The 15,254-nt window shown below is 54.8% G+C and overlaps 6 protein-coding genes across 6 annotated transcripts; 2 read left to right on the forward strand and 4 right to left on the reverse strand.

Annotated features, from left to right (window-relative positions):
* Position 1: 1 nt before the first annotated feature.
* On the forward strand, positions 2-1,568 carry V1518DRAFT_402738 (phosphoribosyltransferase-like protein; the record flags this gene model as incomplete). Its single annotated transcript, XM_066901844.1, has 6 exons — positions 2-134; positions 206-257; positions 326-399; positions 455-526; positions 575-1,359; positions 1,410-1,568. 6 exons carry the CDS (start codon positions 2-4, stop codon positions 1,566-1,568), a joined length of 1,275 nt encoding a protein of 424 aa, XP_066761740.1.
* A 359-nt stretch (positions 1,569-1,927) lies between these two features.
* V1518DRAFT_408314 (SBF-like CPA transporter family-domain-containing protein) lies at positions 1,928-3,898 on the reverse strand. Its single transcript, XM_066902097.1, has 2 exons — positions 3,378-3,898; positions 1,928-3,316 (listed from the first exon to the last, which is right to left on the reverse strand). The coding sequence occupies exons 1-2, from the start codon at positions 3,649-3,651 to the stop codon at positions 2,286-2,288; spliced, it is 1,305 nt and encodes a 434-aa protein (XP_066761741.1). The 5' UTR covers positions 3,652-3,898; the 3' UTR covers positions 1,928-2,285.
* Positions 3,899-6,701: 2,803 nt separating this feature from the next.
* V1518DRAFT_6101 (uncharacterized protein) lies at positions 6,702-9,068 on the reverse strand. Its single transcript, XM_066906635.1, has 3 exons — positions 8,293-9,068; positions 7,694-8,243; positions 6,702-7,640 (listed from the first exon to the last, which is right to left on the reverse strand). Exons 1-3 carry the CDS (start codon positions 8,839-8,841, stop codon positions 7,039-7,041), a joined length of 1,701 nt encoding a protein of 566 aa, XP_066761742.1. The 5' UTR covers positions 8,842-9,068; the 3' UTR covers positions 6,702-7,038.
* Positions 9,069-9,709: 641 nt separating this feature from the next.
* On the forward strand, positions 9,710-10,432 carry V1518DRAFT_6091 (uncharacterized protein). Its single transcript, XM_066906634.1, has one exon. The coding sequence runs from the start codon at positions 9,944-9,946 to the stop codon at positions 10,331-10,333; it is 390 nt and encodes a 129-aa protein (XP_066761743.1). The 5' UTR covers positions 9,710-9,943; the 3' UTR covers positions 10,334-10,432.
* Positions 10,433-11,483: 1,051 nt separating this feature from the next.
* V1518DRAFT_408326 (mitochondrial carrier domain-containing protein) lies at positions 11,484-12,942 on the reverse strand. The gene has a single exon (XM_066902098.1). The coding sequence runs from the start codon at positions 12,628-12,630 to the stop codon at positions 11,677-11,679; it is 954 nt and encodes a 317-aa protein (XP_066761744.1). The 5' UTR covers positions 12,631-12,942; the 3' UTR covers positions 11,484-11,676.
* Positions 12,943-13,623: 681 nt separating this feature from the next.
* V1518DRAFT_408327 (uncharacterized protein) lies at positions 13,624-15,212 on the reverse strand. Its single transcript, XM_066902099.1, has one exon. It carries the CDS (start codon positions 15,182-15,184, stop codon positions 13,700-13,702), a length of 1,485 nt encoding a protein of 494 aa, XP_066761745.1. The 5' UTR covers positions 15,185-15,212; the 3' UTR covers positions 13,624-13,699.
* Between the last annotated feature and the right edge of the window lie 42 nt (positions 15,213-15,254).

Raw genomic sequence — 15,254 nt, forward strand, 5'->3', positions numbered from 1 at the left:
CATGCGGCGATCGAAAGTCTTTGTTGGAACCTCGCATCCCGAGCTTGGACGGTTAATATGCGACCGTCTTGGCGTGCCTGAAGGAAAATGTACCCTCGCGAAGTTTGCAAACGGTGAAACCTCGGTCGCAATTGGTACGCTTTTCTCGTTTTATTTCACGGATTTGGACCGTGGATGGTAATAGTTATTGGCTAACGATCATCAGGCGAATCTATTCGTGACGAGGACTGTTACATCGTGCAGAGTGGCAGCACTCGGTACGCATTACAATGCCACGGTCATTCCTCCCGTTGTGCATAATCTAAAATTTCTTGTGTGACTATAGAATCAATGATCATCTCATGGAGCTTTTGATTATGATCTCGGCCTGCCGGGGCGGTTCTGCTAACAAGATCACTGGTAAGTCGTTTGATTATGTACGTTTCTCAAACAACCTACTGATAGTCTCATCTAGCCGTGGTACCATACTTCCCATACTCGAAGCAAAGCAAAATGAAGAAGCACAGAGGCGCCATTACAGCTCGAAGTACGCTTCCTTCCAGATTGCGATTGCGATCATACTGACGCCGTATAGTGATCGCAAATCTGTTGACCATGGCTGGCGCCGACCACGTTATCACCATGGACTTACATGCCTCTCAAATGCAAGGCTTCTTCACTAAGCCGGTTGACAATCTGCACGCTGGTCCGACGCTTGCGCGGTGGATCAAGCTGAATATCCCGGAATGGCAAGATGCCGTGGTGGTCTCAAAAAACCCTGGTGGTACGAAGCGCGTCACAGCACTTGCGGATGCATTGAAGATCAATTTTGCGATGATCAACACAGACCGCCGACGCCGCAACGCATTTCCAATTTCGCGTGCGTCGCCTACGATTCGCGCCGACGACGGTGACGACGACGATATCGATGAGGAACTGCCGAACCATATGACCATGTCCGAGATCCGAAGTGCTAGAGTCGTCCAAGGCCACGTTGTTGACGATGATTATATTAATCCGATCGAAGAAACAGACTGCAACTCGTCGCATGGGTCGCAAGAAAACGATTTCATGTATTCGTCGATCTACTCCGTCGCGTCGCAGCACGAGCATGCACTTGGCGGTACCATCGATGCCACTGGGTCTGATGACGAGGAGGAGGAACCACATAGCGAGCGGTTAATCACCCTTGTAGGCGACGTGAAAGATCGCACAGCCATTATTGTCGATGACATGATTGATCGCCCCACCTCGTTCATCGCTGCGGCCGAGCATTGCCGCATGAACTGTGGTGCCAAGCAGGTTTATGTCATTGCCACCCATGGTGTCTTTGGCGACGACTGCCTTGAAGAGATGGAGGCGTCGAAGTGCATCGATCGTGTAAGTCACACAACTCTTAGTGTTGATTTGACATTGCTAACTTTTCTCAGATCGTTGTAACCAACACTTTCCCTATCACCCCCGAGACCCGGGCGCGGTCCGAAAAGCTAACCGTTATCGACATTTCAGCAATCCTGGCGGAGTGCATGCGTCGAAATCACTATGGCGAGAGTATATCCGCTCTCTTTGATTTACTGCCGATCTTATAGATTTTTGCTATAGATGATACCTGTCCATACACCAGAGTGCATGACGGACAAGTATGTGGTGTTTTCTTTTATTCAAAATATATTTAAGGAATCGGTGTTTGGTAATTTATCCGGTTATTCAGTGGTTTTTTGCTATCAGCAGGTTAACGCATTATTCGGCACAACAGTCCACTGTGTTTGTCATTGTGCACTCATAAATCATTCCCCAGCGATGCAGTCTTTGGACTGCAGGACCGATCTTGCGCATTCATGTGCGTTTTCATAAGATCAGTGTCTTAACGGAGCGTTGGTAGAGCAAGAGCAGATCGGGACGCCTGAGGGTGTTTTAGTTGCTGTTAGAGATTGTAAAAGACATGCGTCTGTAGTTTTCGTTCTTTCGTGAGGGCGCATGTAAGAAACCTTTCTTACATCCTGTTTCAAGAAATGCAAACTAAGTCTACCAAATGTTATAACATGTGAGTTCAAGCTCTACAAGCACACCGCAGACAAAATTGTGTGATATATAGCATTGCGGACATCGAGAGAACATGAATCATAACTATCTCCAGCTTTCATTAGTGGCCCATATATACGTCTGTATGTACCATGACAAGAATTATTGCAGTTGTAAACCAAAATATGACTCTAATTATACAAGACAAATTTTAACAGAAAACCAAAACATGGCGGGCAGACATCGCCAACAGACCAAAAGAGAGAACCTAAATCGAAAATCGTCTACTTCTTGGACTCCTCCTCGACAATTGCCTTCTGTTTAGATTCACTGCTCATGCTGCTTGACGAGCTCAGCTGTTGCTTCTCGTCTTCCGACCCGGCCGTCGTCACATCCACAGCCTCAGCTGAGGACTGCACCTCGCCCAACGGCTCGCTCTTGTCGGCATTTTCAAGGTCCAACTTCGCCTGTTCCTCCTTGGCCTTGACTTCTTTCAAAATCCAACGTCGGAAAATGGGGACAAGCAGCTGCGCGACGAGAATCTGCTCGCCCTGATACAGCACGAGCGGGATGGAAACGAGACCAATCTCAGTGGCGTTGCCGGCGTACTGCGCATTGATTAGAGGGACACCAAGCGCGACAGTCTTAGCGGCGCCACAGAGCATGATGGCCACGGTATCCGGACGGCTGAACTTGAACTTTGCCGGAAGCACAGGGCAGTGTGCGCACATGAAGCAGATGACGGTGAAGAAGAGATAGCTTGCAACGTTGTAGAAGCAAATCATGATGACTGACTGGTGCGACACAGTCTCGAACGAACCTGCGGCGAAAGAGTTGGAAAATGACGACCAAATCAAAAGCAGCAGACAGAACGAGCCGAACTTGGCGAGCTTGAACTTTGTGAGCACCCACTTAGTCTTATCCGGGAAGAAGTACTGGATAACCTGGCCGACAAAGAGCGGCACGAACAGCGATAGACCAAGCTGTTTCATGACATGCGCGTACAACGATCGCAGACTCATGTCGTTGGTCGGATTACCGTAGTAGAATCCGGTGTGAGCACCCAAATACATCTGCACTAGAGCAGGGGTGATGAACGCGCCTAACACGTTGCCGACGGAGACCTCAATAAGCGAGAGTGACTCGTTACCCTTAGCCTCTCGCGTCATGACGACGTTTGATGACACCGTGGTTGGAGTGCAGCCGGTGATGATCATACCAATCAAAATCCACTCGTTGATATTTGGGTTATTGGACACTCTAATAGCCGATGCAAATCCAAATGCAATAGAAGGAGTAATGAGAAAAGAAATGACTGTATGAAAGCATTAGCAAAATTAGTGCGATCAGAACTGTGCCACAAGAACTCAACTCACCTTGAGTGACGATATGCGCCTGCCAGTGGCTCGCCTGAGTAATCAGCTTTTTCCGTGGAATATTCAAGCCAGAAATCAAGAAAATAGCAGCAACGGCCAGGTATTCAATGGTAATATCCGCTCTTATATGACCGTGGTTCTTCGCCACCGAAGGGAACTTGTACGCCAGCGCAATGAAGACTCCCATGCCGATGACGAACCACTCGCTAACCAAAAACCAAAACGTCTTCAAGAAGTACTTCTTCCATTTCGGCTGCTCAGTATCCGTCGCCATTTTTGCTGTGTTGTATGCTGTGTGGAAAATGACTCCAAAAAATGCGAATGCAGCTGTCTATATTTGCCCAGCGGTCCTTTGTTCTCCGGAGCAGCTCACACACTGCTCTTGTTAGCAGACCGCGAGGACGACGAAATTTGAACTAAGAAAGACGCTTACAAAATACGAAAACAGAAACGAAGTAAGAGGGTATTGCCACCAACGCAGTGCCGCTCAGAACAAAGAGGACCTTATACAAAAAGATATGCGCCCGCGTGCCCCTGCGCGCGCGCGCCACGCCGCGAACAAGGCCCGGATACCATAAAACTCTAAACTCCCTCCATCGAGCCGATAACAGATTTTAAACTTCGAAACTGTCTGGCGCTAAGCTCGAAGCATGACTAGCGTAGAGGTTGGCTATATGTGCTGACATTGCAACAAGGGTATTGTAAATTCAGCCCCTCCGCCGCACCGACTCGGCCTCGCTAATTCGGGCCAGCACCGCCCGTCCGAGGCGCAGCGCACGGAGGATGTGCTGAGCGCGGCTTGCTGCTGTTCAAAATCCCAGGCCGATATGGATCTTCAAGAGCCTGACTCCGCGTCTTTCAAGCGCCGCTCGGCCGTGCTGCCGAGGATCTCCAGAACAAACCCTTAAAAGCTTATTCGGCGGCCGGACAAGCAGCCGGTAAGCTTCAACTTCCCCAGACCCGACCCCACACGAAAATAAGCCGGAGTGATTGGCGAGTCCTTCCGGTCGACGCCCGAAAGCATCACGCGTCCGCCGGCTGCGCGCTGTGGAACATCCGTCCATGTTTTTCGTCCTTGCCCTTATGCCAGCACTAGGATTCGCCGCGATGCCGCTCTTCTGCCACTGCAGCACTGAGCAGAAGTCGTTCTGCTTCCGGCGGCTGTCCTCACTTGCGGACGATCAACTACTGTACGCCTTTCGACTTTGTTGTTACTCCAGCAGAAATAGGCGCATTATCCAGACAATACTAATATGCCTTCCGAATACCTCCGTCGACTGAAACATGCTGTCCTATGCTGTGCCTGCGAAGATATAAGAGTCGATAATAAACCAGCACCTTAGTGCAATGAAACAGATCACTATCAGGTTGGTGTCAGATACAGCAGCGTTGCAACTTCGCTCGAAGTCAACATGCTGTGGTCATGCGGCGCTGCCACTCCAGGTACAGATAGTTGGATCTTTCTGCAGTCAGAGAAGCAGTCAGTTTGGCGTATCAGCATCTGAGGACCAGCCAGCGCGTCTGAATCGATTTCTTGTTTGACTCGCAGCGGAGGTCAATTCGTGGATCCTAGCCCTCTAGCCGAAGCAATTCCTTGTTCGCATAAAGACAATGCCGTACATTTTGGTATCTGTTATTGCCAATTGGATTAGTTTTCTGTTGATTCTTTTTCGACGACCATTGCAGTTACTTACACTGGATCGCTTCAGACAAACGCGTCTTACGTGTGACACGCCAGACTCCAAGGTGTCTTTGGATAGACTTCAGAGCTGTTTAGATAGTAGCAAAAGAATAGACGAGTAGCAACTGTTCAGAGCTTCAAGAGAATGGAAAGAAGCAAAGGAAGACTAAGAAAACGCAAGCACGGCTCGTTGAACTTGGGAGGTTGGTAGAGCGGATCAAGCGGAACTTGAAGCTGACCGCCCCCCTAACAACACCATCGCAATTGCTCAACAGTTCAAGTCTTGCTCCTCCTTACAACTTTCACATAACAAGACCATAGAGCTGTAGTGTGGGACGATGGTAAAATATCATACAATGATACTCTCCTACCCAGCCGTGCGGTTGCTGTAAGAGGGCATGGCACCTCAATCCCCAAGCCGCGCTGCGCTGGAATCTCGACCATAACATGCCCTAACCCGATGGCTCAAGATCATTGAGTTGCTCGACTTCGGAGAAATCTAAAGTTCCAAGACTCATAACTTGTTCCTCAGTTCCGCCGCAGCTGACATAAAGCTCTAGGAGGTCTTGCACTGTGATTTGTCCCGGTACAGAGCTCATTTCACTTGTAGTGTCATAAGTATGCTTCGCGTCGTGATATCAATGTCGACTACAAGCAGGATGGGACCTGACATCTACTAATTCTTACGCGCTGCGCCACAGCGAATCGCGTCTGCGCTCTTTGTCGAAGCGTATGTCATTGTTCAATAGGCGTGTAGGATTTATGCGATTATCTTGGTTATGACGGTAAGCTTTCGATTGTTGTCTGCGACGAGAAGGCATTACGACCAGCGGATACCCCGGCTTTTGTAACAGTTCACGCTCCACATCAACACAAAGTAAGAGACGCGGATACATGTCTCCGAGGACGCAGGGTGCGTGCTTTTTGATGCACTGGTCGAGCCAGTTCCGATGACCGTGACAAGGTGTTTGGAGTTCGCGTGCGAGTCTGCGAACAACAACTATACGGTTTGCCTATTTTGTACAGTATGTTTGCTTTGTTTGTATTGTTGAGATAACTTGAATTGTTTGATGGTGATTACGTTAATGATAAAGTGGTTTTCTGATATCGATGCACAGTCAGAGACTTTGTTGGGGATGGTGCACACAATTAAGACGAACGCGACGGCACGAACCCTGAACACGTCTACAATGCGACACTGAGTCACCGGCGTCAAGATCCATCGTAGCCCCGAATACAATGATGGTGATGTGGCAACGTCATTGTACATCGCCATCATTGTCAATCCGTTCGCGCGTGTCGACATGGGACAGTGGACCGTGCGAGGATGGATCGACAGGAAGGGCCATACCAAGGAGAAAGCACAGTTTCCCGTCCGATCAACACTCGTTAACCTTCTTTGGGCCTACTCAGTACTGCAGTGGGAGACCATGCTGGAATCGTAGGTGCTCTTCTTTTTTGTTTTTGCTGCGATAGACTTTGCGGTGGTAGGGTGCCACAATTGGCGCGTTCAGCAAGAATTTGGGTGATCGAGTGAAAAGTGCGTACAAGCTACTGCTAGGGCTCGTACCTCGCCTTGGCTTCAACAAAACGACCACCAGTGCCTACAAACTTGGGATGAGCAATTAGGTCGTGACGAATGAAGCTTCGCAGACCGCAGAATCAGAGAACGACACCCATATCTGGGTTATTGTGTGCAATTGAACCTGAAAGTGCGTCTCTGATGAATGTATCTGGGGGCCAAACTAAACCTGTTCGCTAAATGGCGACCTGCGTACTGCTAAGAGTGCCCTGTACATTGAGTCATAGCTACAGGCAAGTGGGTATTATTTACTATATGCATTATATATACGTTTAACTTCAAATCAGAGTTAGTATAGTTCCACCGCTGTCCTATCCAAAAGTCCTGGATGCACTGATCCGAGCCAGATAGACACGAAGTATTATACACTTCATACAGTACACGGAATAATGATGACATCACCTTCCCATCACTAATTTATCATGAAGCACACGGAGATACTCTGCGCCCTCGGTAAGCAGATCTTCCGGGTCAATGATCTTCACTAGCCTATCCGCCTCCGACGTCCACATAAACTTGTATGACGGTACAGCTAGTTGCAACCACGACAGCATATGAACCGACCTCGTGCCGAGAGGAACTCCTATATCTTGATCAACCGGGCACTCGATCGTGACGACTGGCGCATCCTCGATTAACTCAGGGTCGTCAAGTAACTTCTTGGGCGGCGTCAAAATTGCTTGTAGATTCCTGAGGGCAGAAAAGAATTCATTGAGCTTGCACAGTCCTATGGGGTGCACCAGGAATCTTATATGCAGATGCTTCAGTTTTGGCAGAGACATGATATCCGCCGGTGGCAGATAGTCTGCAGATAGTGGTGTAGAGTCGTAGATGCATATCTCCTCAAGATCGGTCCATAACCTCCTAGGAATAGGACCAAGCAGGGAAATATTAGTTCGCGTGTCACCGATGCGTCGTCGCACACAGCCTGTGATTGTGAGTGCGCGTAATTTGCTCTTTGGTCGAACGAGCAATAGTGATATAAACGTCATGATGTCGTCTGAGTCATGTTAGCTGTAGTCTGCCACCAAATCACACTGCAAGAGCACCCACATAATGCGTGTCTGGCGTTGAGAATTTCGAGTTTGGGGAACATCGACGACAGCTCCGTCATCGTACTGTGATCGAGAATCACTTCGTCCAACGTGAGCTCGCGCACAAATGCCATCTCTGGCTGCTGTTTGGACGAGAGTTGCAGCTGCACTGTCGAAAGATTTGTCTTGAAAAACTTCAGCCGAGTGAGGCACACGAAATCCAAAACTGGCGTCATCACGGGTATACCGATCGAGGAGCCCTTGTCTGACACGGTCAAGGTCCGGACGTTTGGATACTTGTCTCTTTGATATGTAAACACGGGATCAGCAACAGGGAAGACTGCTCGCTCTAAATTCGAGGACATCTCGACCAGGCTTGGACATAGCCGTAATATTTCGTCGAGTGAAACGCAATAGTCGTTCATTTGTTTGGCCGTATTGCACGTGAAATCAACTTTGACCCTGCGGATGTAGAAGCGGAGACGTGGTGAGTTCCGGAGAAAATCCAAGAGTTGAACACATTCTTCAAGAGTCTTTAGCGAGAGATTTTGGAAGCGACTGGCTTGTGCCTAGGTGTAGGTGTTAGCTGGATCACATAACGATTGCAACGAGCCTTACCAGTTGACAGAATTTGCCACAAACACTGCCGAGAACCTTATACGTCTTCCTCCAGCCTTCGCCAAGCACTCTGTTGGTGGCGTGCACGTTGATGATAATGTCCAATATCTCTGTCGGTAGATCCAGCAGCGACAAATGCTGCTGCCCGTGCTCGGTCGGCGGCGGGAAGTACCGCCGCAGGTTTGCCCATGTCTGCTTAGTGAGATCAGTGTTGAGCTTTTTCTGGCTATGCGCCTCGATCGTGCGCAGCACCGGCGAAGTGTGCGGGTGCTCCGGCACAAACGACGGATCGATTCGTGTGTTGAGCTGCTGAAAGAGCCGTCGGTAGTACCACGTCTTGCCGATATCGGCGTCGAGATTGAGGGCGAGGGTGAAAGGGTCCAAATGCAGTGGAGGCTCGGGATCGTCCTCGTCTGAATCGAAGTCTGCGTCGAAGTTGTCGTGCGTGGGATCATACGAGTATGCGTCGCACCGGTTTCCGCGAAGCAATGCGTCGGCGGCGGCAGCGGCGGCGATTAGAAGCAGCATGCTGGAGGCGGTGGAAGGCATGCAGTGTACAAGCCTGTACTGCAGTCACTGCAGTACAGGCGCGATGCACTCGAAGACGCCGTTGGGTTTATGCTAGTGTCGACCCTTGTACGGACTTTTGGGTCTTGAAATCTTCGTCTCACCTCGACATAATTTTGTCGACCCGAGCTATCTCCGACGGCTCGCGTTCACGCGCGGTCGGTCGCGTTCACATGGCACAAGTCAGCAAGACGCAGGCTGCAGCAAGGAGACGACACAGTGGTCTGCTGCGTGCGGGCACGAGTCGGCGCGTCTGGACTGCGGAGGTTGTGGATGCGGAGGCAGACCGGAACTTGACTTCTGTCTGAGACCCTTGACTCGAAGCCTTGACAGCTCCGGGAACCGGAAACGCTCGGACTAATCTAGAGCCAGTCTTCCTCGGAGTCGCAGAGGCTGAATAGTCGGCGGGTCGTGCTTCCTGAGTCCGACCGCGCGCATGCCTCCATCTTCTGGAACGCTTACTCTTTGGGACATAACGACGCACCAACACGCCCGAACGCCCGCAGCCGGCTCTTCAGACAACTCGCTTCTTGTAGCCCACCCCACAGGGCACCCTTGGCTTTTTGGAGTCCAGCGGTCTGATGTAAACAGCAGTAACTGCTTAGTACGCAATTAGCAAGCTCGCAGAGCGGCGGATAACCGATGGCGGGCGAGAGCTTGATTGGGACTTCTGGAATTACGGCTGCAGCTGCGCGGCCAGCTGCGGAAGTTCGACGGCGGTGTTGCTCCGCCGGCACTCGTCGGGGTTTTGGTATCTTCAGCAGAAGATGTCAATGCAAACTGCGCAGATGAAAGCAGCGTATGTGCGTGCTCGATTGAAGACTCGCCTCTGCATATCCCGGACGCAAGGCCGGTACGCGGCGAGGACTTGCGCAGGTTTGCGTAGATCGTACACAGCCGTGCAAGAACGGCGGAGAGTCGCACGGTGCACTCGGATGTCCACGCATTCTCAGATCCCCGTCCGCTGTCCCAAGATGCCAGGCTGCTCAGTCAGCGGCGGTCAGCCATCGGCGTCGCGAAACTCCGAAGTTGCACCATCTCTCATTCGGCACTGCACGCCAAACGCAGACCACGGCAATACGAGATGGTTCATCATTATGCGACTTTTGCTCCACTAATTAGCGCATCATTGCTAACGTCTTCCTCATGCCTATCCCAAGCAGCTCCAAGTAGGTCGTCTTCTCCAAAAGTGGGTCAGAGCTCGCTGATTGCGATGTTGTGGTCCGTCGTCCACGTCCGCTCGTGTGCCAGCCTGATCTTGCGTTCCTGTTCTTCTGCCGCAGCGCGGTCGAATTGGGCCGGTCAAGAAAGCAACACAGAGTTAGAGATGGTGATTGCAGGGAAGCCTGTCCAACCTGCATTGAAAAACACGCGACAGGACACGCGCTGCCGCGTGCTCCTCAGGGCGGAGAGTGTAATTTGGGTATTTCAAGATCGCCAGCGGGGAATCATCCGTGCCATGCTCAGCTTGTGAAGCCCCGACACGCCAGCATTGCAGCTCCTCGCAGCCTCGCGCTGGTCTGTAGTTACTTATGGGTGCTGTCGTTTGGACCAAACTCCTTGCAAGGTATCAGCTACCGCCGCGCGCAAACGGAGAGCAATCAGGCGTCTTCACGCTCCTCACAGCTCGAGTGCAGTGCTGGTGTTTGTGCCGAGGTGGCACAGCACTGACTTAGACCTTTGGTCTAGAGTGTGGCGGTATCTCCCACCACGTACATGCAGCCCTTTCAGAGCCGATATGGTGCACATTCGCCGTTTCTATGTGCACACAAATTCGAAGCCGAGCAGGCGAAGACATGGTCGTCGCTGCAGCCAAGTAATTGCAACCCACTTGCGACGCAGGCTTGCTGCGAAACACAATCACCCTCGTGCCACGCGTCCGCGCTTCCAACAGTCCGTTCGCACAGGCGTTGCTGGCTGTCCAACAGATCGTGCTATACTTCTGCATACATGCGGCCGGCATAGTCGCCCGTCTACAAAGCGCGGCTACGGCAGGCAGCAGCAAGCAGTACTTTCGAGGCTTAAACCAGCAGGCTGGAGAAGCAGCGAGCGCACTGTGTCGCCCCGGGGCCCCAGACGGCAGAGGCCATGGAAACCTCGCCTTGCCCGCAGAGCGGCGGAATGGAGCACCAACCGCCGGAAACTTCGTCGCGCGCGTCGCGAGCAAACATGCGTACACCTGCGCACCACGGACCGTGCGGCTGCGTCCGCCGGCGTCGGAAGGCCGACGGTCGGGGGCAGGCAGCTGTGGGAGGCGCACAGCGCCGCCCGCGCAGCAGCGGCCAGAGCGCTCCGGCTGCTGGGGCTGCAGCAGCGCGCATGATACTGGCTCCGGCGGACGGCAGCGCGTGCCGAGAGCCGGGCAGCGGAGGAATGGCGAGAGGCCGGGCGGAGGGAGTTAGTCAGAGCAGGTCTGGAGCCAACAGCGACACCGACGATGCGGCGAGAGCCACACGACCCGCGACGCCGCTGATTGGCTGCCGCTTGCGCCCGTGTCGCGCTCGGCGCTTATGTGGGCCAGCCCTAAACCGCACGGTCGACACAGCCAATCGACGCGAGGACAACCGGACTGGCAGCCAAACCTTCGCGGGGATCCGCTCCGCTGCCCCGCAAAATCACGTATGTTGATGATGGCATAACTCGATTTGCAATCTCTAGTACAAAACGGACAAAACAATGCATAAACCAATAACAAGTACGGCCCAAGAACACTCCTTGCAAACAAAAGATTAACATAGAGCGGCAGTCGTGACGCTCCGCAGTAAGTACATACAGGATCATATAACTTTTTCGGATCTGTTCTCCTCAATGATGCAATTAGGCGTCGAGAACGGCAGGCTTGCCAGACAGCAGCGGGAACTTCTCGAGGAATGTGGAGACCTGCTCGTAGACAGCGAACGTGACGGCCTGGCCGGGCGCGACACGCATGACACGGGGGGTGATGCCCTTGTAGAACGCGAAGAAGCCCTCGTTCTTGATGAGGTGCTTGGATATCCGGGACACGCGGCCGAGGGCGGACTCGCCCGAGGTGGCCTTCTCGCGCTGCATGCGGGTCTTGATCGTGTCGATGGGCGCGTTGGAGAGCGGGCCAAGCGCGCCGGAGATGAGGCCAACGGCCATGTGCTGGTACGAGGGCAGGTCGTCCTTCTCGGGCTGGATCTTCGCGAGGTAGGCCTTGATCTCGGTGTAGGCGGTGAAGTTGACGGCCTGGTTGGTGGCCTGGCGGAGGGCAGTGAGGAACACGCCCCGGTACAGCACCTTGATGCCCTCCTCGCGGACAATGGAGTACGCGCAGTGCGCCGCGTTGCGGTACTTGGGCGCCGCGCCAGGCTCGGTCACGGAGGTATGCTGCGCCTGCAGGCGGATCTTGACAACATCGGTGGGGTTCACGACGAGGATGGCCTCGGTGGTGCCGGCGGCGAGGCCGGCGAAGAAGACACCCGTCGGCGACGTCTTGCCGGTCTCCTTGTTGGCGAGCATGGTTTTGTACCACTCGAACGACGAGAAGCGGATGGCCATCTTGGGCACGATACCGGTGATGACGGCGCCGAGACCCTTGTACAGCCCAAAGAACGACTCCTTCTTGACGATGGAGGCCGCGGTTCCGAAGAAACCGGCCTTCTTGCCGCCAGCGCTGCCCTTCGTGGAGAGCTGCATGCGCACCTTGATAGTGTCCAGCGGGTGGCACGACAGCGCCTCGCAGAGACCGGCCGTGCCGCCAGCCAGCAGGTTGATGACGGCGGTAGTTTTCTTCCTTTCACGGGGAGCCATTGCGTGTAGTGGATGTGCTGGGACGGCGGGGAACGAGGAAAGAGGTCGGACGCCGAGTCTCGAGGAGGGGAAGAGAATTGACGGGCCTCGAAGGGCGAACGCGGGAGGATGGTTTATATAGCGAAAGTGCGAACCGGCGATAAGTCCTCGGTCAACGCGCGTGCTTGTGCGCTGTTCCACTCCCGCTCTCCGTCCCCGGACTCTCCTGCACCCTTTGCCCTGCGGTCCGCCACGCGACCGCGCCGCCAGTCGCCTGCCGCTATCTTGCCTGGCGCCGCCTCATGGCCGCCCGCCTCGCGCGGGTGCGCACACCGCGGCGGCCCTCCGCGCGCAGTGCGCGACGACACTGTCCATCCTCCCACCCTCCGACGCCGCACGACAGCCCCGGTGCAGCGCACATCTGCCGCAACTCTCGCGCGGCGCGGCACTTACGCCTCAGCCGTCGCGCCGCCGCGGCAGCTGCGCCGCAACCCCCACGCGTCCGCGCCGGAGTACGCTCGGGAGGCAGCGCGCGCTGCCGGAGCCGCGACGCAGCCTGCCGACGGTGTGGCACCCCGCAAACCGGACGCATCCGACGCTTCCCCGGACTCTGCGCCGTGTTATCTCCACGCCATCCACGCCAGGGTCTCGCGCTCAGGGACCGGCGGACCACAGCGGGCCGCAGCCGCTGGCTGCTGCAGCCTGTACTTCTCCTCGCGGCCCGCGCCGTCCCGGGGAGCCCGTGGCGAGGCGAAGAGGGACGAGGAGGCGCGGAGCGCTGTCGTGAAGAGCAGCGACGACCGGACGACGGCGCGCGCCCGTGTCGCGTGTCGCGCGGTGTCGACGCTCGCACGTGCGTGTCGCGCGACTCGCCGTGCGGCGCTGCCCCGCGTCCCCGCATCGCGTCCCCGGCGTCACTGCACCGCGTGCCGCGCATAGCGCGCTCGTGACCTCTTCCCGCGGTGCGGCCCGCCTCGTTAGACTGCTGCTTTCGGCAGTCCGGAACATCCCGCGGTCGCGTGCCCGCGTCATGGGACTGCTGGCAGCACTAAGCACATATACTTGTTTAACTGCTTAACCATACGAACTCCTACCGACCCGCGCCAGCCTCCGCCGCCATGTCCACCACGATATTCGTCACGGCCACCACAATCTCCACCGCAATCAACACAATGACCACGAGCTCAAGGTACTCCTCGTGCGTGTGTCCTAGCTGCTCCTTCATCATCTCCAACAGGTCTGCAATCACCTCCAGCCGCTGATTCAGCACCGTAACGCGCGGCCCGATTTCCAGGTAGCTCCGCATCGCCTTGTACAGCGGCTCCAGCTGCGGCTCTGTCCACATCAGCTCCGGCGAGTCGATGATCGACGAGTGCAGATTGATGTTGATCCGCAGGATAAACAGCTCGCCGATGGACATCATCACCTCCCGTCGCGTCATGTGCACTTTCCCCGTCATGGCGAGGTTCTGCGGCATATCCTTTGTCCGGTTGATGGTGTTGGATATCAGTCCCTCAAACAGCGATATCTTCACCGACTGTGCGATCGCGTGCGACAGCGACAGCTTCACCATGTAGTTCGACGCCTCACCCTCCCCCAGCGCGATGTAGTCATTAAACACGCGCGGACGATGCGACAGCGTCAGGAAGAAACCGAAATCCTCGACCTGCCGATCGCGGATCTCCAGCACCTCAACCGAGTCGTCTGTCAGCGCGTTCAGAAACTGCTGCTCCTCAGACATCGTAAACCCCCATAACACAACAACGCCGTACTCAAACACAAACGCCTCTTTCTTCCGCGGCACGCCCACGCGCACCTCGACACCGCTCGCGGTCCGCCGCGAGATGTAATCGACCTCACCAGCGCCCGCCGCAGCCTGGTGCCGCTCAAATGCAAAGTCCATGTAGAAACAGTCCGTGAACGCGTGCGGCTTCGGTTTGCCCACTTTCTCACAGTGTCGCGTAAAGTACGTGAGCATCTCCTTCATCAAATACGACGACGCAGTGCAGTACGCCGTCACGCGGGGGAGCACCGCGCGATCCGCCTTGCCGAGGATCTCGGGGTCGCGGTAGAAGTCGTCGGTGTCACCGGTGCTCAAATTGTCACGTCGTCGGCGCTGGCGTTGGCGCTGCTGCTGCGGATGCTGCTGCGGCGAGTGAGGGGCGTATGGATGTGACGGCGACTGTGGCGACTGTACCTGCTGCTCGTCATGCGGCCCGCGCTCCGGAACAGGTACAGTCTGCGGCGGCGACGGCCTGGGTGTAGACGCAGTAGTAGCGCGACTACTACTACTGCTGCTACTGCTGCTGGTGCTGCGGCCGCTTTCAGGCAGCACTGTCAGCTTCTGTGCGATCTTGGATGTCCGCTGCGGTCCGATCTTCGGTGGTCCCAGCACCGGCGGGATTGCGACAGCGTGGCGGTCGCGTTGCACGGTCGAAGCTCTGATCTCCGGCGTCACGACGGGGGTATGAACCTGTGCGCTTCGCGAAATAGCCGCAGGTGCCGATGCAGCCGGTGCAGCAAGCGCGCCTAATAGCGGCCGTCCTTCGTCTTCTTGATCTCCGTCAGCGCTCATGGTTGTGCTGATGTGTGATGGTGATAATGGAGGACGAGAGGTTTAGTCCTGCTGTCCACAGCGGCACGGG

This window comes from Limtongia smithiae (genome assembly GCF_038497785.1).
Source record: "Limtongia smithiae strain NRRL Y-17922 unplaced genomic scaffold V1518scaffold_1, whole genome shotgun sequence".
NCBI classification, from domain to species: domain Eukaryota; kingdom Fungi; phylum Ascomycota; class Lipomycetes; order Lipomycetales; family Lipomycetaceae; genus Limtongia; species Limtongia smithiae.